The sequence below is a fragment of the Balaenoptera borealis genome (genome assembly GCF_965194805.1).
Source record: "Balaenoptera borealis genome assembly, chromosome: 11".
Lineage (NCBI taxonomy): Eukaryota > Metazoa > Chordata > Mammalia > Artiodactyla > Balaenopteridae > Balaenoptera > Balaenoptera borealis.
Genome location: NC_138868.1, coordinates 54471249 through 54494486, shown reverse-complemented (window position 1 = coordinate 54494486; position 23238 = coordinate 54471249). Strand labels below are relative to the sequence as shown.

General features: G+C 37.6%; 1 protein-coding gene across 6 annotated transcripts in view; it reads right to left on the bottom strand.

The window, feature by feature from the left end:
- UVRAG (UV radiation resistance associated) overlaps positions 1-23238 on the bottom strand; it is a 316243-nt gene that overhangs the window by 284538 nt on the left and 8467 nt on the right. For 4 of the 6 annotated variants that reach the window (XM_082342240.1, XM_082342241.1, XM_082342242.1 and 1 more), the window contains one exon: positions 4816-4933. In XM_082342240.1, coding sequence (XP_082198366.1) covers positions 4816-4933 — 118 coding nt within the window. Of the gene's footprint in view, positions 1-3292; positions 3383-4815; positions 4934-23238 lie in introns of all 6 variants that reach the window. The other 2 variants (XM_082342238.1, XM_082342239.1) reach the window with 1 other exon arrangement.

Sequence of the window (23238 nt, the reverse complement as noted above, 5' to 3'; positions counted from 1 at the left end):
GGAAACCAAAAGAACTTTAGCTTTTACTCTGAATGAAATGAGAAGCCACTGGAGGGTTTTGAGGGGAGAAATAACATGACCTCACTTTGATTTTAATAGGATCTCGGTTGAGATCACACTAGAAAGAGTGAGTGGGCAGGCAGACCTGTTAGAAGTCTACTTCAACAAACTCAGGCAAGAGATGATAGTGCTTTGGAGGTAGTAAGGGAAAAGATTATGGATACATTTTGGTAGTAAGAACCAAAAGTATTTGCTGAAAGATGGAATGTGGAATATAAAAGAGGACAATCCAGGATGACTCCAAGGTTTTTGGCCAAGGAAATAGAAGGATAGAGTTGTCATTTTCTGACAGAAGGAAGAATACAGGAGGTAGATCAGAGCTGGAACATCAGAATCTCAGTGCTGAATATATCAAGTTTAAGGTATCTACTAGACTCCAAATGGAGATGTAGAGTAGGCAACTGAATACAGGAACATGAGTTCAGGGGGGAGGCTGAAGCTAAAGATATACATTTGTGGGCTGTTAGGGTGATAAGTGATATTTAAAACTATGAGACATTCATGAGATCACCAAATTGGATTATATAGAGGTTGTCTTCTGATGTATTCAAAATAACTGGTTGGTATTCCAGGAAAGGACAGGCGCTCACATTTCATGGGTGAGAAAATAACTGTGGCTGAAGAGCAAACTTGATTTTACAAAACTTCCAAGTTTAAGAGGGAACCAGGATTAGAACCTAGCTCCTCATCCATTAACACAAGGCTTTGTTCCCTGGGAATGTAATAAATGGTGTTCGATTTGAACTACCTGAAAAATAGACCATCTCCTAAGAGCATTAAAAAAATGTCAAAAATCAAAAAAACTCACACGTAACTTCTTATGCTCTCCTGTGAATTCAGCTGAAATAAAAGAATAACTTAGAAATCAGCATTTCAGATATTCTTCTAATTTAAAAAAAAATCTTCTTTTGAAACTGAGAAATGATGCCACTAGACAGGTGGGACAGGTGGCTTTGTAAGAAAAGCCCATAGGCCTTCCATCGTGGTCATCCTACACCAAGGGCCACATAATGATCATGCAATGAATATTTATGTTTATCATCACAGGTCCAAGAAGATAAGGTGGTATTAATTAGGTTTACTAAGGAAAGAGCTTCCTGGCTCCTCCTATGGTAGTTGAAAGTTATAGAGCATAATATGTGGGCCCAACAAGAAGACATAATAGACTTCATTCAACCATGACATTTTGGAGCAGTAGGAAGTCTCAGAAATCATCAGTCCTCTGATTTTAGAGATAAATTAGCTAACGGCACACAAGAGGAACTAAATGCCCTAGCCAAAGGGCTTGCCGGTTAGTGACAGACTCAATACCACTACTAGACACGGGACTTCCCTGTGGTCTGAAACCAACTATTCCCTAATTGTGTTAACAATCATTTTATTGAAATAACTTCAAGAAACGGTCCATAATAACTTCTAAGCTCAAGATATAAACAGAGCTGGAGAAGACAAAAAAAAAAAAAACAGGAACAAAAAAAAAATCACTTTGCTTTCATTGTATCTCTTAGACAAGTTTTTTTTTCTTTTTTTATATTTTTATTTATTTATTTATTTATTTTGGCTGCGCCAGGTCTTAGTTGTGGCATGCAGGATCTTTGTTGTGGCATGCGGACTTCCTAATTGCAGCATGCATGCAGGATCTAGTTCCCCAACCAGGGATCAAACCCGGGCCCCCTGCATTGGGAGAATGGAGTCTCACCCACTGGACCACCAGGGAAGTCCCCTCTTAGACAAGTTTTCAACATCATGGTCATCAACCAGTCCCATGACTACTCTTTTTGGAAACTACTATTATGCTTGTTAACATTACAATGCCAATAATAATTGCTATCATTTACCAAATACCTAAAATGTACCAAGTTCAATATTAGTAACTATTATCAGAGATAACACTGGAGCAAGGACACAGAAGTTCTAACCAAGGTAATAACCAAGAACTGATTACACAGAAACCTATCAAAAATGTGAAGTACTCTGGCACTGTCGTATATTACTAGTGATAAAACCAATTAGTGAGTAGCAGACCAAACGCATTAAGATCTGCAAAAATGCTTACACCCTTCGGACAAATAGTGACCCAACTTTCATTTTTCTTCTGGACACATAGGAAGACAACATTTCTCAGTCTCCTGTTCATCTAAAAAGGATGACGCAACTGATATACAGCTAATGGAATGTCGTGGAATTCATGTGGACCATTTCCATCAAAAAAATCTCCCTCAAATAATCCCTTGCTCTTGCCATACCAGAAGCATCATTCCAAAATAGAAGGAGCCTGGATACCTGAGTCACCACTTAGAGGACAGCTGCCAAGCCAATGTCTGATAAAGAACACCTACATTAAAACAGATAGCTAGTAGGAAGCAGCCGCATAGCACAGGACATCAGCTCCGTGCTTTGTGACCACCTAGAGGGGTGGGATAGGGAGGGTGGGAGGGAGACGCAAGAGGGAGGAGATATGGGGATATATGTATACACATAGCTGATTCACTTTGTTATACAGCAGAAACTAACAAAACATTGTAAAGCAATTATACGCCAATAAAGATGTTAAAAAATAAATAAATAAATTAGATAATATGTTTAAATGCTAAATAAATAAATAAATACTTGTCTATTTCTGCAAACCACATTATGCCTTCCAGTTAAAACTGAAAAGCAAATAAATTAAAGAATTGATTATACTTGTGAAAAGCCTGCCTTCTAGCTATCGTTTGCTGCTCAAGAACTGGGAGACTTTAGATTTAAGTCTAAATTTCCTTATTTCTTAATAAATAATTATAATTATTATTGAAAAAAAAACACCTACATTGAACTTAGTGTTTAAGAAATTTATTATGTCAAGTCACTGAGTGACTTGTGGTATTTGTTATTGTAGCTAGTGTTACTCGTTCAGATTAATACAATTGTTTTAAAAATATGCAATGGTTAGAATCAAAAGCAAGAATGAAATAAAACTATGTAAAAATGGCGGAATTTAGAGTCCTTTTTTTTTACCCATTGAAATTACTTTAATGCTATTTGTATATGAAGGGGGGGTTCTACTCTATGTAATTTCTGATTAAATTTTTAAATTAGCATATACTGGTACTGAAATTAAAAAAAGAAAAAAGTTGTTAAACAACTACTGCTTTAATAACAATTTTTAAAAGTAATTAAAACCAAAAACATAAAATGTCATTTGAATTTTTCATCTTTGCCACAGGATAGAATTCAAATAAGTCCTTAGTACCTCTTTTTAAAATAATGCCATCTGGGACTTCCCTGGCGATCCAGTGGTTAAGACTCCGCGCTTCTAATGCAGGGGGCACGGGTTCGATCCCTGGTCGGGGAATTAAGATCCCACATGCCGTGCAGCGCGGCCAAAAAAAAGAAAAAAATTAAAATAATGCCACCTTTTATTAATATAAATAGACCTTTACTCACATGTAACCAAGTGTTATCATCTTATCTCAGTTGATCCTCATAAAAATCTGTCTTGCCTGACTTCTTAAGACCTCATTATCTCCACTTTACAAATGGGAAAAGTGAGGCTAAAAAAGCCATGATCTCTGTCCAAAAAACACATAGCTAGCATATAGCTATTTTAGTATATAGTATACGGCTAGTATATACTTATATACTAGCTGAAATAGCTAGCACTAGTATCAATGTAGTTTCAATCCTAATCCAATATTCCTGTCCTTATACCATGCTTCCTCTCTTATAGCATCCAACACAGGTCAACTGATTATATCAAAGTGCCTTTCATCCAATATGTATTCAAAAGATGCTTGTGATTTTGAATCAAATATCTGATGTACTCTTAGAATTATCACTTATGGAAGAATCCACATTTCAATGTGGAACTGAATTCAAAGAAACCATGCCATTCTTCTAAAAATGACCCCATGTACACAAAGAAGTACAGATATGAGAAGATATGAACTAGGTCCAAATTTTACCATAATACTAAAGGAATCAATTATATTTTAAAGAAAAGCAAATTAGTGCTGGATACTGGACTCAAATAACCTATTTTATTTATTTTTAAGATTTTTTTGATGTGGACCATTTACAAAGTCTTTATTGAATTTGGTACAATATTGTTTCCGTTTTATGTTTTGGTTTTTTGGCCACGAAGCATGTGGGATCTTAGCTCCCCCACCAGCGATCGAACCCACACCCCCTGCATTGGAAGGTGAAGTCTTAACTAATGGACTGCCAGGGAAGTCCTTCAAATAACCTTTTTTTCTTATAAATTAAAAAAAAATTTTTTTAAGTTTTAGTTATTTTATTTATTTATTTATTTATTTATTTTTTGGTTGAGCCAGGTCTTAGTTGTGGCTCGCCAGCTCCTTGGTTGTGGCATGCGAACTCTTAGTTGCGGCATGCATGTGGGATCTAGTTCCCTGACCAGGGATCGAACCCGGGCCCCCTGCACTGGGAACACAGAGTCTTATCCACTGCGCCACCAGGGAAGTCCCATCAAATAACCTGTTTTAAATGACAGCTACTGGAATACAGATATTAAACGTTAACATTCATAAAAGAATGATAAATTTATCAATGTTAGTGTCAGTTATCTGAAAGAACTATCCAAAAGACATGTTTCTTCAATATGTATAACAACTGCTCATGAAGTATTTTCAGACAGCATGACAACTTAGCTTTCTAGTAAGCAATACTAGCAAGAGCCACTGAGAATCATTTGTGTTACAAAAGAATAAAAATGAGATGCAACGATCTGTGGGTGGCAAGTCCAGATTCCCTTACCTTTATATACCATTTCAGTGTTACACAAGTGAAGTGTGAAGTAGGTATCAAGGAGTTGATGGCCATTCCTATTAACAATGTTCCGGGCAGCAATGTTCCGAAGATGTCTAAGACGTCGCTGAAAAATAAAAACAAAAAAAGAGGAGTATTCAGCTTTTTCCTCCTATAAAGCTTTCTGAAAGTTACAATTCAAACATAAAATATAGTAAGTTGTCCCAGTCGTTTATTTGTTGAGCCAGCAACCTTAACCCAGTCTCTTATTTATGCCTCAGCATCTCTTCTGTCAAATAGGAACTATTCCTGCCCTATATCATTTACAAGGTTGTTGGGAGCATGAAATAACAGATATGAAACATTCTTGAAAAGTATAAATGTTATATCAATGCTATATACCTGTAGAATAGCGTTAGTATTTCCTGGAACATAAACTAAGTATAATAGTAATTTGCTTTTTTTCCTTCGGAAGGATGCTGGTAGACATGCAAAGTCCACCTCATACCAACAGAAAATCAGCCATTATTACATACATACACCTCTGTTGCTAGCTCAGTCTGATGCCAGATCATCTATTACAACCAGGAAAAGAAGCCAAAGCCAAAAAATAAAAGCAATAACTCACTGTTCACTCCATCCAGCCAGTAACCCAACTGTTGTCAGCTTAAATTCTCACTTGACCAGCAGTTAACCAGCCCCTATTTCCTGATCAGGCATCCTTCCCAACAATTTCTCCAACTAGGATGCATGAATTACTTGGAGTCACAAGTGTTGGAAAGGCAAAGCTCCATAAGCAACAGTAGAAATCAACAAAAATATAAGATAACTTAAGGGATAGCCAAATCATCTCATATCAAAAAGAGAAAAAGTTGGCAATGCTGAAGTCTAAGCACAACAGATTCATTCTCAAAAGCTAGTTCCCTCTGTCAGATTATTATCTTCAGAGACTTAAAAATAGAAACCATAGGCTCAGTTTTAAAATATGCTTAAAGCTCTCCCTTCAGGCTGAAAGCCTACTTTGCTAAGTCCATCTTCAACTACATGTGCAGTCAGCCAGAAAAGTTCAGTTCTTCCCTTCCATGCACATACCAACCCAATCCTTTCTCCCAATCTAGAGATTAAGATTCTTTGACAGAGAAGGTGATTGTCTAATAAATTTGTTTAATACTCAAGCTACGAAAAGCCCCAAATGTACTTACAAAAAGTTCCTAGGGCTTACTCTAAAAGACTTACATTTCTACAATCTGCCAAAGGTTTCCATTTCACACCCTGGATTACAGCAACTATTTCCTTCTACTATATATTTTTCATCAACCTTCTCAGTCAAGATTTTTAATTGACAGGAACTATTAATTGCCTATACACAACAATCACATCTATTCTGCAGTAAGATTCCAATCTTGGTCCTCTATTCAAAAACCTGAAAACATTACCCAAAGCCTCCAGCATAAAGTACAAACTTCCCGTTATTCCTTTCAAAGCCTTGTGCAATCCGACCTCTCCATAGCCTATCCTTACTTCCCACTAGATCTTCCATATACCCAACCCCTTAGTCACACATGACTGCTTAAGGTTCCATGAAAAAGATCATGCATGCATGGTCCTAGCTCCATGCTTTTGCTAATGCTAGCCCCTCAATCTAGAATACTACTCTCTTTAAGGAAATCCATTTATGCTTCAAAGTTAAGGAGAGAAGATTCCTCCTTCCTGATTCTCTAACTGAACATTTCTTTTTAATGCAATTAAAAAGAAACACTGGGAGGTTAAACCAGAAACGCAGAAAAATTATTACCTATGAGGGTGAGAACAGGTTGAAGGGAATAGAGATAAAAGCAAGACTTCCCTGATACTTGTTTATGTAGTTTTAACTTCTGTACCATAAGAATGATTTACATAATCAAAAAATAAAGTTAAATAAATAAGAAAAAGTTTAAATCAACTAAACCTAGTCCAAAATATAATAGCAATACCAAAAATTACCACCAGCCTTAGGCTATAACACCCACCTTTGCCCAAAATACTACCCTATGATCCAAGGAAATATTAAAGAAATCAAGGTGACCTAAAGGATCCTCTCTGGTTCTCAGTTCCCCAGAACATCTATACTTGACCAAAACAATGTATAATTATACCTAATATGGAATTATGGATAGTTCCAGATATTTATCAATCTTCCCCAACTAGACTATAAGTTCTATAAAGGAGAGACTTTATTTTATTTACTGTTGTATCTCCAGCATCTAGATGAGTACCTAGCAAATAGCAGGAACACAATAAACGGTTTTTGACTGAATTAATATATGTCCAGTGAATTAACCCAGTCAAGAAGGTCTTGGTATGACCTAGGCCTTGCAATGAACCTGAGTGGCCTGGAACCCTTAGTGGATTCTGACACCCACCCACGAGATGGTGGGAGAACAGAGAGCACTTCAAACCTAAGAATGGACCTCAGAACTGAAAGGGGGCTCAAATCTTAGCAGTGCTTCTGGACTACAGCAAATCCTCAGCACTCATCTACCTTTAACTGCCCCAGGGTATACAATCTAGCAGTAGTTTGTGGCCTGGTGGCACCATCTAGCATAAATACACTGCTTTAGACCTTGTCTAAACAGAAATTAAATATCAGATTATCTCTTCAATGGCCCATCTAAAGATAGTTAAATTCAAATCTGTCTTATGATCTAAACTGGCTCAATTATCTTAGAAAAGTAAAAATACTGAGTAATTAAAATTTACACAGACTTTGGAATTACTCTTTAAGATAACATTCCATGCAGCTTCTTTACCAGCCAATCTCCTTATACTTTCTCAAAGCTCTAAGCTTTCACAGTTATAAAAAGCTCTTTGCATATATTTCTACAGCTGTAGCTTTAGGCATCCAAGTTGTGCTCTAAAAACACCTATCCCTAAAACTAAAGCTGAATAGATTTTAATTTTTAAGTTGGAATTAACATGGCTTTAATGTCTTTGAAACACTGACTATAAAACATTCTATATAAAGGTTAAAAACGTTCACTAACAAATAAAATTAAATCTTCTTACTCAGCTTTGATTTGGAGGATTGATAGATGTAGCTAGAGCACAACTCTGCTACCTGCAATGTTGGCAGTGGGTAAAAGACCAGTATGATCCTAAATTCCTTAACTTTTTTCTTTTACAAATCTCTCAAGTATAAATTCTAAAACAAGACTTAACTGCCATATGTTGTAGATCTGAAACATTTGCTTAAGTAAAAAAGTAAGCGTTACTCATTAGTATGATTGTAAACTGGTGCCTCTAAAGAATCTAAAATGGTTGATTCTTCTTGTTAACAGTACTAATGCTCTTAGAAAACTGCTTTAAAACATAACAGTAGATTAAATAATTTTTTTGCTTTGTTTTTATTTATTTTGTTTTGTTTTATCCTGCCCAGCACCTATGTGGTTTAAGAAACAAAAAACAAAACAAAAACAAAGCAAACAAACAAAAAAACACTCAGATATTCCTTTGTAGAACCACTCTCCTCTGCTATCAACCTATATAATACTTCCTGTAGAATTAACTCCACCTCCAACTCCAAGGAGGCTCACGTGACTCAGATCAGGCCGATCAGCACATTCCATCCCCCTGACCATAACACATGATTAGGAGCCTAGAAAACCCAGAAATTAAATTGCTGAGAGGTTCTTTTTCCCCCTACTGGCCCAGAACCTGGAAAGGGCATGGGACTAGAGATGCTGGCAGTCATCTTTCCACCACAGTGAAATGAAAACAGCAAGTTAGACAGCAGAGTCCAGAGATGTGGAGCAAGACAGAGGTAAGGGATTAAGAGATACAAACTACCATGCATAAAATAGATAAGCAACAAGGATATAGCGTAGAGCACAGGGAATTATAGCCATTATAGCTATTAATGCAGTGTAATCTGTAAAAATACTGAATCACTATGCTGTACACCTGAAATTAATATTGTAAATCAACTATACTTCAATTAAAAAAATAAAAGTAAAAAAGTTCTGGCAACAGAAGTTGTCTCTGGATCAAACCATACCTAAAATGAGAACTACTGTATATTGACATATCCAGTCCCTATAAAACTATCAAAGATTACAACTAGAGAGAAGACTTACATTGTAACTGTTTATCAATAATTTATCCCGAGGCTTCCCTGGTGGTGCAGTGGTTAAGAATCCACCTGCCAATGCAGGGGACACGGGTTCGATCCCTGATCTGGGAAGATCCCACATGCTGCAGAGCAACTAAGCCCATGCGCCACAACTACTGAGCCTGTGCTCTAGAGTCCGCGAGCCACAACTACTGAGCCCAAGCTCTGCAACTACTGAAGCCCGAGCGCCTAGAGACCATGCTCCACAACAAGAGAAGCCACCTCAATAAGAAGCCCACACACCACAACAAAGAGTAGCCCCCGCTCGCCGCAACTAGAGAAAGCCCACGTGCAGCAAGGAAGACCCAACGCAGTCAAAAATAAAATAAATTTTTAAAATTAATTAATTAATTTTAAAACAAAGAATTTATCCCATTAACAGGTTAGTAGATGAAGAGAACATTCTAATTTAGAGGCAAGGTACAAAGATGTTTTGTTAAACATCTCCATATTTGATGTTTTGTTAAACATCTCCATATTTTAGAAAATGGTAATTTCTGGTGGGTCAATCCATTTTTGTTGATATAATTTTTAACCTTAACCTTGGTGACAGCAAGTCAAAACGCACCCCAGAACTAAAATAAAACCAAAGCAATTTTCAGTAGTAAGGTGCGCCATTGGTGTTCTATGTTCCTCCCAAATATTACCTTTCCCTGGCTGGTATCTAAAACTTTCTGGTTTCTGAGGTATAATAATGACCAAAGAGAAATGTGGTGTCCTTGATCTTGTTCCTCGTCACTGCTGGAGAGTGACTCAGGAAGGCTGATGGCCAACAGGAGGAAGAAATGGCTATTGTGCACCCTCCTTCCCTGTACCCCTTGCTTAAAAAACAAGAGTAACTGTGTTTCTTAAATATAATGACTCCACAAATCCCCACCGTCACCAAACTAAGCTATCATCCCACACACTTTTTATGACTCCCAAGACCACGGTGACGTATCTTCTAAACAAATTTTGAGTCTAATTTGCTTAGTCTACAAGAGCTATTACAAATCAATAATATAATCAATAATCTATAGTCCAACAGAAAAGGGGGCAAAGGATACAAAAAGGCAGCCACCGAAAAAGAAATGGAAATGGTCAATAACCATATGAAAAGACGTATAATCCCACTCATAAAGATATGCACACCAAAGCAAATATTCCAGCTTGTGGAGACTGTAGTTTCCAAAGAATGGCCGCACCAATACATCGCATCCCACGTGCTCTCTTACAGTGTGATGCTGCCACTCCTCCTTGACGAAGTGGCGTCTATGTTCCCTCTCCCTTACATGAGGGCAAGGCTGTGACTATGGCAGAAATAATGCCATGTCACTTCTGAAGCTAAATCGTAAAATTACCCGGTCCTCTTTACAGGATGCTCTTCCTCAGAATCCAGTCACCCCACTGTGAGGATGCCAAGCAGCCAAGTGGAAAAGACTTTGCAGGTGTTCTCAGCCCCAGCTGAGAGATCCCAGCTATAACCAGACACGCAAGTGACCATTTCAGTATCCAGCCTTTGAGATGCCAGAAATGACATCAAGTAAAGCACAGACAAGTTGTTCCCACCAAGCCCGAACCAAACTGCATATTCATGAGCAAAATAAATGATGATGTTTTAAGCCACTAAATTTTTTGTTTGTTACTCAGCAATAGAAAACAAAGAGCTCTAAATGATTAACCAAACCATTTTAGTCTCTGTCAGGGTTAATGTTAGTAAGAAAAACAATGTTGGGGAAAATACAGAATGGTCCATTTTGGAAGGACAGTGATTTAGCAACAATTACCAAATTTTAAACTGCACATAGTATCTGACCAAGAAATTCCACAAATCACAAAAATGTGATTTATAGCCCAAATGCAAATATGGGCTATAAAAGCAAAAACTTAATAACCACTCAAACTGGTATATTCACACAATGGAAAACTGCATAACCCTTACAAAAACAAAGTGCTAATATGAAACACAAACAAAAGAACAAGAAATTTTAAATGTCCACATAAATAAATACTACTATATACCCTGAATGATGTAGATCGTGGGTTGGTCAACTTGTTCTAAAAGGAACAGAAAGTAAATATTTCAAGATTTTCAGGGTGCATCCTGTCTCCGCAAATTCTTTGGGTTTTTGTTTGTCTGTAATCCTTTAACGATGTCAAAACCTTTCTTATTTCATTAGTTGTTATAAAAAACCAGTGACCGGTGGCCACAGTTTGCTGACCCCTAATGTAGATAATCACTGAGTTATGAGAAGTTTTAAAGTAGCATTTGATTTGGAAATGTAGTCAAACTTGTTCTGAATACCGTTCCCCTTTCCTATTCCCAGTTCATTTATTTTTCAGGTCAGGCATTTATTCTCAGCCTGGGGCCAGGCTAACTGGCATGGAAGAATCAAGGCCCAGGTTAAGTCAGATTACTGTTACTTTGGTACACTTTTTTGAGGGACAACAAAAGCAAACCTGGGAGAAAATTAGTTTTCCACGCTTCCACGGAAGGTAAAAATGTTGAATTACCAAATCAAGAATTTAAGCTTGATAAATTAGGTCAGTCTTTTTAAAAAATACAAAAGCCCCTTCTATATTATAGCAGTCTCAATCACCTATTTTTTCTAATCTCTTGATCCCAGCTGAAAGACTCACTGTGAAAACTTTTGAAGAACACAGAAATGCTTTAAAACTAGCGCTCGATGCTGCTGGATAGAAAGCAGATGGTGCCAACACCCAATGTTACAGATTTAAACAAACAAACCACCAACTCTGATCTCTCATAAAAACTTTATAGCTCCTGTTCCTAACTGAGAACTTTCTCTGACACAAATTACACAACCTTGGAACCAAAGCGCTTATTTTGACATTAACTCTCCTCTCACTCAAGTTCACGTAAGTCCTAGAATTTAATTCAGTCATTTACTATGCACTAACAGGCTTCTCCACAAGAAAAGACAAAATTATCTATGTCTCTGAACTTCCTACATTTCTTATACATTTTGGCTCTGGGTTTTTTTGTTTTTTTTAATCTCTACCCTATTCACCCCAATCTTGGTGGGAAGTCCAAACTTGCCCTTTTTCTCCCATGTTTCCTCTGGGTAGTGTTGCTCTAAGAAATAGGCCTTTGTAGTGACAGATCCAGTATTGTTCTCCATGTATGTCTCTCTCATCCTCCCTCTCTCATTCCCCTTTCTTCTATTTTACTTGCTGTTATTTCCTTTACAGACTATGCTAGGAACTGTGGGGATACAAACATGGCATTCCCTAGTTTCAGAGTATGTAATCTTTCTAAAGAACCGGAGTTTGGGCACATGAAAAAGCCAGTTTGAGGTAAAAGTATCCAACATATACTTTCAAAGACCATTTAATTAAAAAACTGTTATTTTAGAAATGTAAGACAGAAGAAAGACACAGAATTACACAGGATGACCTGGAGGATAAAAACCGGAAGACAGAAGACAGCTTCAATGGTCCAAGTGTTTAGAGTAGTATCGTGCCTGTAATTTGCTTCAAAATAATTGGGGTGAGGGAGGGAGGACAAGTATTGTTAGTTAGGTATATAGATAAAACAAGATCTACCATGAGGTGATAATTATTGATAGTTATTACCAATAACTGGTAATAGGTACCTGGGAGTTTATTACATCCCACCCTGTATGTATGCATTTCAATACACATTTATTATATATAAAATATACATTATATTTCTTCATTCATTGAAATTTCCATAATAAAAAGTTTTAAAGTATTATCAGTAAGACCAGAAAGAAAGGATAAGACTCTATAGGAGCACAAAGACAAAAATGGGCTTAATGGGGAGACTAACCAGATAACGGATATGGTTGAGGACAAAGAGAAGATTGATAAAAGAAATAAAGGAGTTAAAGGACCTCTAGAGATATAAGAACTAATCAATAAAGGTGTTAGGGCAATAGAGTAGCCATCAGGAAAGGGAAAGGGAAGGAAAGAAAAGAAATATGTATATATACAAGAAACATACCCTATACCTTACATCAAATCCCAGATGGTTTAAAAATATTCAAATGTAAACAATTAAAGCATAAAAGTATCAAAAGAAACCATGAAGAATTATTTTATAACCTCAAAGGTCTAAGAATGACATAAAACTCCGAAGCTATAAAAAGAAAGATAAAAATAATCAATAAAATTTACTACATAAAATGTTTTTAAATTATGCATGACAAAAACTAGCATATGCAAAATCAAAGGAAAAAACCAAACAAAAAGATTTTAATTCATATAACAAAGACAATTTCACTAAAACATAAAGAGTTCATATCGGAATTCCCTGGTGGTCTGTGGTTAGGACTCGGCGCTTTCACTGCCAGGAGCCCGGGTTCAATCCCTGGTCAGGGAACTAAGATCCCGCAAGCCGTGAGGCACAGCCAAAAATAAAATAAAGAGTTCATAGAACAAAAAGTCCAACAACCCAACAGAAAAACCGACAAAGAATATTAACAGATTAATTCACAGAAAATACAAATAGCACTTAAACAAAAAAAGATTCTCAACCTCACTCATAAGAGAAATGCAACTTAAAACTACACTAAAATTGGCACAGATCACAAAGTCTGATAACATATTCAGAGGCAGGCAGTGGCAAAACAGACACGTCCCTGAAAAAAGTATAATTGGTAAAACCTCTAAGATGGCAATCTGGCAATACCTACCACAATTACAAATGCATAGGTTCTTTGACCCAGAAATTCCACTTCTGCATTTGTGTTAAAAATACACTTGCAGATATACAATATGATGTATGGAATACAACAGTAGCAAAAACTGGAAATAAGTTAAATGTTCATCAACAGGGGATTGCTAAATTACAGAATGTATATCCTACAGTGGAATAGCATGGGGCTATAAAGAATAAATCATGTGGCAGCTTTTTGAGCACTGATATGGAACAATCTATAAGATATACTATTAGTTTTTTAAAAACAGTACAAAACAGTGTATACACTGTGCTTAACAAATTATCATTTATGTTTCACAGGGAAAAAGAATATAATTATGTAATGATGGGAGATGCATAAAATATAATTGATAACACTGGTTGGCCAAGGGAAGGGAAAATGGGTATTTGGGGCACAGAGTGTTATGGAGACTCTTCACTGTATCCTCTTACATACCTTTGAATTGCAATCCATATGAATATATTACCTATCTTTTAAAATAAAACTAAATTTACATCTTTAAAAAAACAGAGATGGCAACCAACCCTTAAGCCCAGGTATCTGTGATAGTCATTACCAGAAGCAGTGTGACATAGTGGTAAGAGAGTCAATAATCCTGAACTCACAGGTGGTTCTAACCACTCACTAGTGGGCAAACCACTTAGTCTCTCTGAGACTGTTTTCCTTTCCATAAAACAGAGATATTTCCTGCATGCTTACCTCTGTGGGTTATTTTAAGAATCAAATGAAATAATGGATATAAAAGCTCTCTGAAAAACTGTAAAGCATTTTACAAATATAAAGTATTAACAGAAATAGAGATGTCAAGAAAGGGATGTGGTTAGTGTAAAATGACGAATTGGTTTAGGCATTTCTAATCTGAAGTAAAGAGACAGATTTAGAATTCATCTATCTAAATAGAGGTAATAGTCACAAGAGTATAACAGATCTCCAAAGGACAAACATTCAATAAATAGAATTATAGAATTACAGAACTGAAAGGGATCTTGAAAGTCATCTAAGCCTTTGCTACTCAGTATCACCTGGGAACCTGTTGGAAATGCAGATTCTCAGGTCCCACTACAGACCTTACTCAATCAGAATCTACATTTTAACAAGATCCCCAGGTAATCTGTATTTACATTTTGAGTTTAATAAGCACTAGTCTAAGCCATTTTACTCATTTTTTAGATAATAAAATTGAGGTCCTAAGTAAATGGACCTACCCATGTTTACACTGTTAGTAAGTAGCAAAATCAAGGTTTGCACCCAGGCCTGATCTCCTAGGCTATGTGTACATGTGTGCATGTACACCATGTATTTGCTTCCCAGATACCCTGTTTCAAAACCTTTGAGACATCTTTGCCTGGCAGATGTCCCATGCCCCTACTCCCATTTCTAATCAGCCACCCAGCCCATCAATTCTTTCTTCACAGTTATCTCTGGCATGTGTTTCTTCTTTTCCACACTCCTCATTCATTTCCCTAAAGCTATTGTTGTTTATACTGTAAAAACCAGCTTTCTTCTCTTATACACATATCAACTTCCTCTTCTGCAAACAAGAGCTCACAAATAGTAATCTCTATACAATTCCTTAAACAAGTACAAGCCATTATGCATTTGGCGGCGCGCGGGGGTGGGGATGGGGGGGGCCCCTAAGCCGCATGGCATTGCTGGATCTCAATTCCCCAACCAAGGACTGAATCCATGCCCCCTGCAGTGGAAGCGCAGAGTCCTAACCACTGGACCGCCAGGATATTCCCCATTATGCATTAAATGTTAACATACTGATTTCAGGGAGACTCTATTTTTAAAACCTACCAAGATTAGCAAAATTAGAATCTTCGTGTCTTCATTTCCATTATTTCTTTCCCATTACCCCCTTCTCTTTGCCCCAGAACTAACCCAGGTTGCCTTTATCTAATAAGGTCCTCCCACTATAATCAAGCTTTACTAAATAAATCCAAAGGCCCTAAATCTACTTTCCAGTACCATCTTCAATCCCAATCTGTCTCAATAAGCTCGCAACATTCACAAACATCCTCATGTCTTCATAATTCTCTCCTATACGTTGTACCCTAACAAACCAAAGTATTTCAACATTTCTGGAGTACCCATGATGTGCCAGGAACTACACAACGAAATGGAAGACTAAATACCTCTGACTACCTCTCCTACATAAATTCAATAAAGTTAAGAGCCCTGGTCTCTGCCGCATTTCCACATCTGCACCAAGAAGTTTTGACTTTTTTAAGAGCCAATAATATGGGACTTTTATAGATGCTCAGCCACAAAAGAAATAAAGAGGCAGATTAAGCCACTCGTGACATGAGGACTAACTCCTGTGCAACAGCCAGTACACTGCAGCACTAGGGTAAACAGTTCCAGAGACTCCCAGATACAAACTGAGTTCAATTAAATCAACCTGAGAAAAAACAAAGGGCATGTACTTCAGATCAAAATCAGACTGTGAGCTATTTATTCCAATTATACCAAACACTGGTTTTGTGTTGTGGATAAACTTAGCCAACTTAGGTTTGAGTCCCAGCTCTGCTATTTCCCTTGGGTATGTAACTAATCTCTCTAACCTTCAGACACCTCATCTGTAAAATGGAGCTATAACAGCTTCTACCTCATAGAGTTGCAATGAATGAAGAGTAAAGGGAAGAACTGCAAAGCACTTAGACACAGTGCTAGTGCATAAGGTACTTCAATAATGTAACAATTATTACCCTACAGGTTGCCTCAGCTTTTAGTGGTCAGTTTACCTGTAGGTTCAAAATCTATCCACCTAACCCGAGCTATACAGGTTTGTGAAGGTAGAGACAAAGGTGAAGCTGGAAAACTGTGCTTTAAATCCAAGAAGCAAACACACTAAGATAGTGGGAAAAGCGCCAAATTTAGAACCAAAATAGCTGCGTATGAACTCTAGCTCTTCATTGTTCTTTTCTGGGCCTTGATTCTCTCACCTGTTAAGTGGGGGAGATAGTTCTAACTACTGTAGCTAAAAATACTACGAGAATGGTTTTAAAGACATTAGCTACTAAAAACACAAGGCAGCATGACAAAAGATAAAAGGGTAAGAGTGGCAAGTTCATTCATGAATAATTTTTAAAGGATATTTCTAGTAGTGTGTGAAAACGAGCCATGAATCTTGACTGGAGGAAAATATGACAGCAAATGGTAATCACAGAGTTGGACTAAAATGAGTATCTACAATTAAGCAGACAAATGTCAAATCATTCCTCATGACCCAACTCAGAATCTCCACTTTTGAGACATCCTTCCTGACCACACTGCCCCATCCACTACCCTAAACCAAGATGATAATTTCTCCCCTCTGTGCCATGACTATGCTATATACATGCCACCATCACAGCACTTACCACAATCATGCTCACAATCATGCTTTATCAACTATGTTTATATGGCTGTGTACCCCCAAAAGAGGGGTGAGCCTTAAATAAAGAAACCAAGTTTCATTCCTCTTTTTACCCATAGCACTTAGCACCTGACACAAAGTAGATACTCAGTAAGTGTTTGATGGATGAACCAATGAGTAAACCACGGACAAGATTAGATATTTCACAGTGCCCTAAGACAGTAGCCTTATGTGTATGTTATATTTAACATACACATTAAAGTTATATTTTATATATACCTCTTAATAGCACTTCTATTTTGTCACAACTCTTGGCCTTTCTGTAGCCTCCTGTGACTATAAACTCCTTAAGAACCAAAACCATCTATTTATCCCAAGCGCAGCCACACGGATATTCAATAAATGTTTGCTGAAGGAATAAAGGAATGATGAATGAATGAATATCTCACACTGCCTCACAGCTTAGGCCTCAGTCTCCCCTTATTTAGAAACTTCATCAGCAGCCTTCTCCCTACCGCCTTCTCAATGACTCTTCTCACTGCCAGTCTCTCCTCAAAACTGTCCTACTCTCACAATACAATGCCAAGGGCAGACTGGTAAATGTGGAGGGAGTGTTAAGAGCTCGTAAATCATAATTTTACCACAATGATAGCCAAGATTACCTCAGACAAAAATCATCAATGGGGGGACTTCCCTCGTGGTCCAGTGGCTCAGACTCCACACTCCCAATGCAGGGGCCCAGGTTCATCCCTGGCTGGGGAACTAGATCCCACACGCTGCAACTAAGTGTTCGTATGCCGCAACTAAAGATCCCGTGTGCCGCAACTAAGATCCGGCGCAGCCAAATAAATTAATTTTTTTTAAAAATCATCAATGGATGATAAATCTGGGGCGGGGGGGGTGGGGGGGGAAGCAGGATATATGCATGATCTCAAAGTGTCTCCCTACAGACTGTTTATTAGTTAGTTTCAAGGGCAGACACACACATACAGAATTATATAGTTGAGAAATCAGATAATATATTGACCGAGTGACCAAAATAAACATCGCCAGTAAGGGACAAATGGACATCATTTGTCTCCAGAAGTGATACCCTATGAAGGACGCATCACCACACATGAAATTCCAATTGAAGGGACTTCCCTGGTGGTCCGGTGGTTAAGACTCCAAGCTTCCAATGCAGGTGGTGCGCGTTCAACCCCTGGTTGGGGAACTAAGATCCCACGTGCCATGCAGCATGGCCATAAAAAAGAAAAAAAAGAAAAAGAAATTCCAATTGAGAGAATGCATAATCTGAATCTAATCATGAGGAAACATCAGGTAAACAGAAAATGAAGAATAGTCTATTTTAAAAAGGGAGGAAGGGGTCTATCTGTATAATGACACTGACCTTAAAAAAAGAGACAAAAGCTGCAGAAATGTTCTACCTTAAAGAAGAGATAAAACCACTAAATGCAATACCTGACTCTAGAATGGATCATGAACTGGAGAAAGAAATGTTCTATAAAGGACATTATGGGATCAACTGACAGATTATGAACCATAGATTAGATAAAAGCATTATATCAATGTTAATTTACTGAAACTGATAACTATACTGCAGATATAAAAGAGAACATACCTCTTCTAGGAAATACATACTCAAGTATTTAAGGATAAAAGGTCAGGATGTATGTAACTTAACTTCAAATGATTCACACACCAAAAAAAAACTTATCTGTATCTGTATAGACCTAGGAAGAGATAGCTTGCAAATGATAAGGCAAATGGAATGTTAACAATAGATGACTCTGGGTAAAGGGTATAAAGGTATTCTTGTACAAGTTTTATTTTTGCAATTTTTCAATAAGCTTGTAATTCTTTCTAAACAAAAAGTTTAAAAAAGAAAAGAAAAACAAGTACTAGCTTGTACTAGCAATAAGACAAGAAAAGGTATAAAAGGTATAGAGATTGAGAAGGAAGAAATAAAACTGTCTTTGTTCAACAGATGACATGATCATCTATGTAGAAAATCTGAGAAAATCAACCACAAACTCCTGGAACTAAGCAATTATCGCAAGGTTGCAGGGTACAAGGTAAATTTACAAAAGCCAATTGCTTTCCTATATACCAGCAACGAACAAAGGGAATTTGCATTTAAAAACACAATATCGTTTACATTATACTCCTCCAAAATGAAATACTTAGGTATAAATATGAACAAGATCTACATGAGGAAAACTATACAACTCTAATGAAAGATATCAAAGAAGAACTAAATAAATGGAGAAAATCCATACTCATGGATAGGAAAATGCAATATTGTTAAGATGTCAATTCTTTCCAACTTGATCTATAGATTCAGTGCAATCCCTATCAAAATTCCAGCAAGCTATTTTGTGGATATTGACAAACTGAATAAATAAGTAAATCAAAGGAACAGAATAGAGAGCTCAGAAACTTATACCACATAAGTATAGTCAACTGATCTTTGACAAAGGAGCAAAGGCAATACTACACACCTATTAAAATATCCAAAGTCCAGAATACTGACAACACCAAATGCTAACAAGGATGTGGAGCAATTTTCATTCATGCCTGGTGGGGAGGAAGTTGTAGATGTAGCGCAAGGTGTAGGTGTAGAGTAAAGATAGTCTTTCAACAGATGGTGCTGGAACAACTGGACCTCCACACACAAAAAAAGAATCTAGACACAAACCTTACCCTTTCACAAAAACCAACTCAAAATGGACCACAGACCTAAATGTAAAAATGCGAAACTATAAAATTCATAGAAGAAATCTAGGTGACCTTGGGAACAGCAACTACTTTTTAGATACAACAGCAAACACACTCTCCATGAAAGAAATAATTGATAAACTAGACTTCATTAAAATCTAAAACTTCGGGCTTCCCTGGTGGTGCAGTGGTTGAGAATCTGCCTGCCAATGCAGGGGACACGGGTTCGAGCCCTGGTCTGGGAAGATCCCACATGCCGTGGAGCAACTGAGCCCGTGAGCCACAACTACTGAGCCTGCGCGTCTGGAGCCTGTGCTCCGCAACAAGAGAGGCCGTGATAATGAGGCCCGCGCACCGCGATGAAGAGTGGCCCCCACTCGCCGCAACTAGAGAAAGCCCTCGCACAGAAACGAAGACCCAACACAGCCAAAATTAATTAATTAATTAATTAATTAATTAAAAAAAAAAAATCTAAAACTTCTGCTCTCTGAAAGACAATGTCAAGAGAAGGAGAAAACAAGCCATGGGGGAAAATATATGCAAAAAACACATCTGACAAAGGACTGTTACCCAAAATATACAAAGAACTCTTAACTCAACAATAAAAAAACAAAACCACCTGATTGAAAAATGGGTCAAAGACCTTAACAGACACCTCATCAAGTAAGATATACAGACAGCGAATAAGCATATGAAAAGATGTTCCACATCATTTTTCATTAGGGAAATGCAAACTAAAACAACAAGATACCACTACATACCTATTAAAAGAGCCAAAATCCAGAATACTGACCACACCAAATGCTAACAAGGATGTGGAACAATTTTCATTCATGGCTAGTGGGGAGGGAGTTGTAGATGTAGCACAGGGTGTAGGTGTAGCACAAGGGATTTTTAGGGCAGTGACACTACTCTGCGTGATACTATATTGGTGAACACATGTCATTATACATATGTTCAAAACCACAGAATGTATAACACCAAGAGTAAACCCTAATGTAAACTATGAACTTTGGCTGATGATGATGTGTCAATGTAGTTCATCAACTGTAACAAACATGTGACTGTGGTGTGGGATGCTGCTAATGGGGGAAGCTATGTACATACAGGGGCAGAAAGTACTTGGAAAATCTCTGTACCTTCTGCTCAATTTCGCTATGAACTTAAAATTGCTCTAAAAAATAAAGTCTACTAAAAAAAAAAAGACAGTCCTCCCCTCTACCTCCAGGATTATGTCCAAATTCCAAAGCATGGCACACATGGCCCTCCATAATCTAATCCCAAACTATACCTCTCCAGCTCATTTGTTTCCACCATCCTCCTCCAAGATCCTTAAACTCCAGCCTCACATGATTATCTGCCATTCGCTTTTACACCTACTTACCTTTTTGCTCAAGCTGGTCCCTCTGCTAGAATGCTTTTCCTTCTCTTTCCCACTTCAGCATTTAGTTCAAACCATCTCTTATATTACACTAAAATGGTCTGCTGACGTAGTTGCCTTAACCATTAGATTATAAATCCCTCCAGGGCAAGGACAGTGCCTTATTTATCCTGTATCCTCGGAGCCTGACAAACTGCAGCAGTAGTAGTAGTAATGATAGTAGCAAGAGCTAATATTTCGTGAGCATTGAGCAGTTACTACGCACCAAGCACCTTTTTAGGCAAATTTATGACCCACATAATTCTTTCAACAACCCTACAGGGTAGGTGCTGTTATGCCCATTTGATCTGAGCCTCCCTGAGACATAGGGAGATTAAGTAGCTTCCAGACTGCCAACCAGGAAATTGTGGAACCAGGATTTGAACCCAAGCATCAGGTTCTAGAAAACATATTTTTCACCACTGTGGTATACATGGTAGGAACGCAAAAAAAAAAAAAAAAAAAAAAAAAAAACTGTTATACAAATGATAGTGTAGAACAGAGTTGAGCACAATATTTGAGGAATGAAAATGTTAGGGACAGGGACTTCCCTAGTGGTGCAGCGGTTAAGACTCCGCGCTCCCAGTGCAGGAGGCCCGGGTTTGATCCCTGGTCAGGGAACTAGATCCCACATGCACGCCTCAACTAAGAGTTCGCATGCCACAACTAAGGAGCCCACCACGTGCCGCAGCTTAGACCTGGCGCAACCAAATAAATAAATAAATATTAAAGGGAAAAAAAGAAAAGAAATAATTATTTGCTTTTAAGAAATTGTAAAACCGTATTCAAAGATATTCTGGTACTCCAACAATAAGAGAAGTTAGAGAAAGAAGTACACCAGAGTCTAACACAGTATTTGGTACACATCAGAAATTTAATACCAATTAATTAAATTTTTCCGTTTTTTAACAGATTTTATGTTTACTTCTAAGTACCAACTTACTTTGTTTTTATTTTTGATAAAATATCTAAAATGCACTGCATATTTTGCTACCTCATTGAAGAGGGCATTGATAAGGTAACCTATTCTTGAAAATACAAGGTAGTAATAGTGAGCAACGATTTTTAGTAATTTGCAGGTAGTTTTAAAACATCCAAGTTTATAAAATATCAAAAATGCAGCTAATGTACAATTAAGAAATTCTGCAATTCTAGTGCCCCCATCTAATAATCAGACTGATTTCTTTTGGTAGAAATAAAGGAATATCAAATGTAAACCAGTCACTCAAGAGCACTGGGACAACTGTTCTTTATTTTTATATTTATATTAAATACCTTGCATGTAGGAAAAACTCCATTTAGTCAATTCATTAAAACAAGCTTGAAATACCTACTATATGTACAGTTCTATGATGGGACCAACTCTATCCTGTAATGAGTACAGTCCTGTAAAATATCCTATACCTGAAATGAGCACCCTGCAGCCTACCTGCCTATCTTGCTTTCTGATCTATTTTCAGAATGAAAAATTATAAAGTCTTTCCCATGTCGCTGCTTTTCAAATATACCCTTATATTAACATTTTAGGGACTTCCCTGGTGGTCCAGTGGTTAAGACTCCACACTTCCATTGCAGGGGGCACGGGTTCAATCCCTGGTCGGGGAACTAAGATCCCACATGCTGCGAGACTTAAAACACAGCTTTTTCATACTCCTAAATTAGTTTCATGTTGTGTTAAAAAAAAAAAAAGTGTAGTTTTCCTGTATTCTTTTTTTTTTTTTAATAAATTTATTTATTTATTTTTGACTGTGTTGGGTCTTCGTTTCGGTGCGAGGGCTTTCTCTAGTTGCGGCGAGTGGGGTCCACTCTTCATCGCGGTGCGCGGGCCTCTCACTATCGTGGCCTCTGTTGTTGCGGAGCACAGGCTCCAGCCGCACAGGCTCAGTAGTTGTGGCTCACGGGCCCAGCTGCTCCACGGCATGTGGGATCTTCCCAGACCAGAGCTCGAACCCGTGTCCCCTGCATTGGCAGGCAGATTCTCAACCACTGCGCCACCAGGGAAGCCCCTGTATTAGCTCTTATACAAAAAAAAAGACTGGAATTGTAACAGGAAATAATTCATATCCTCTGAAAGACTTAAGTAGGTTGGAGGAAACAAGAC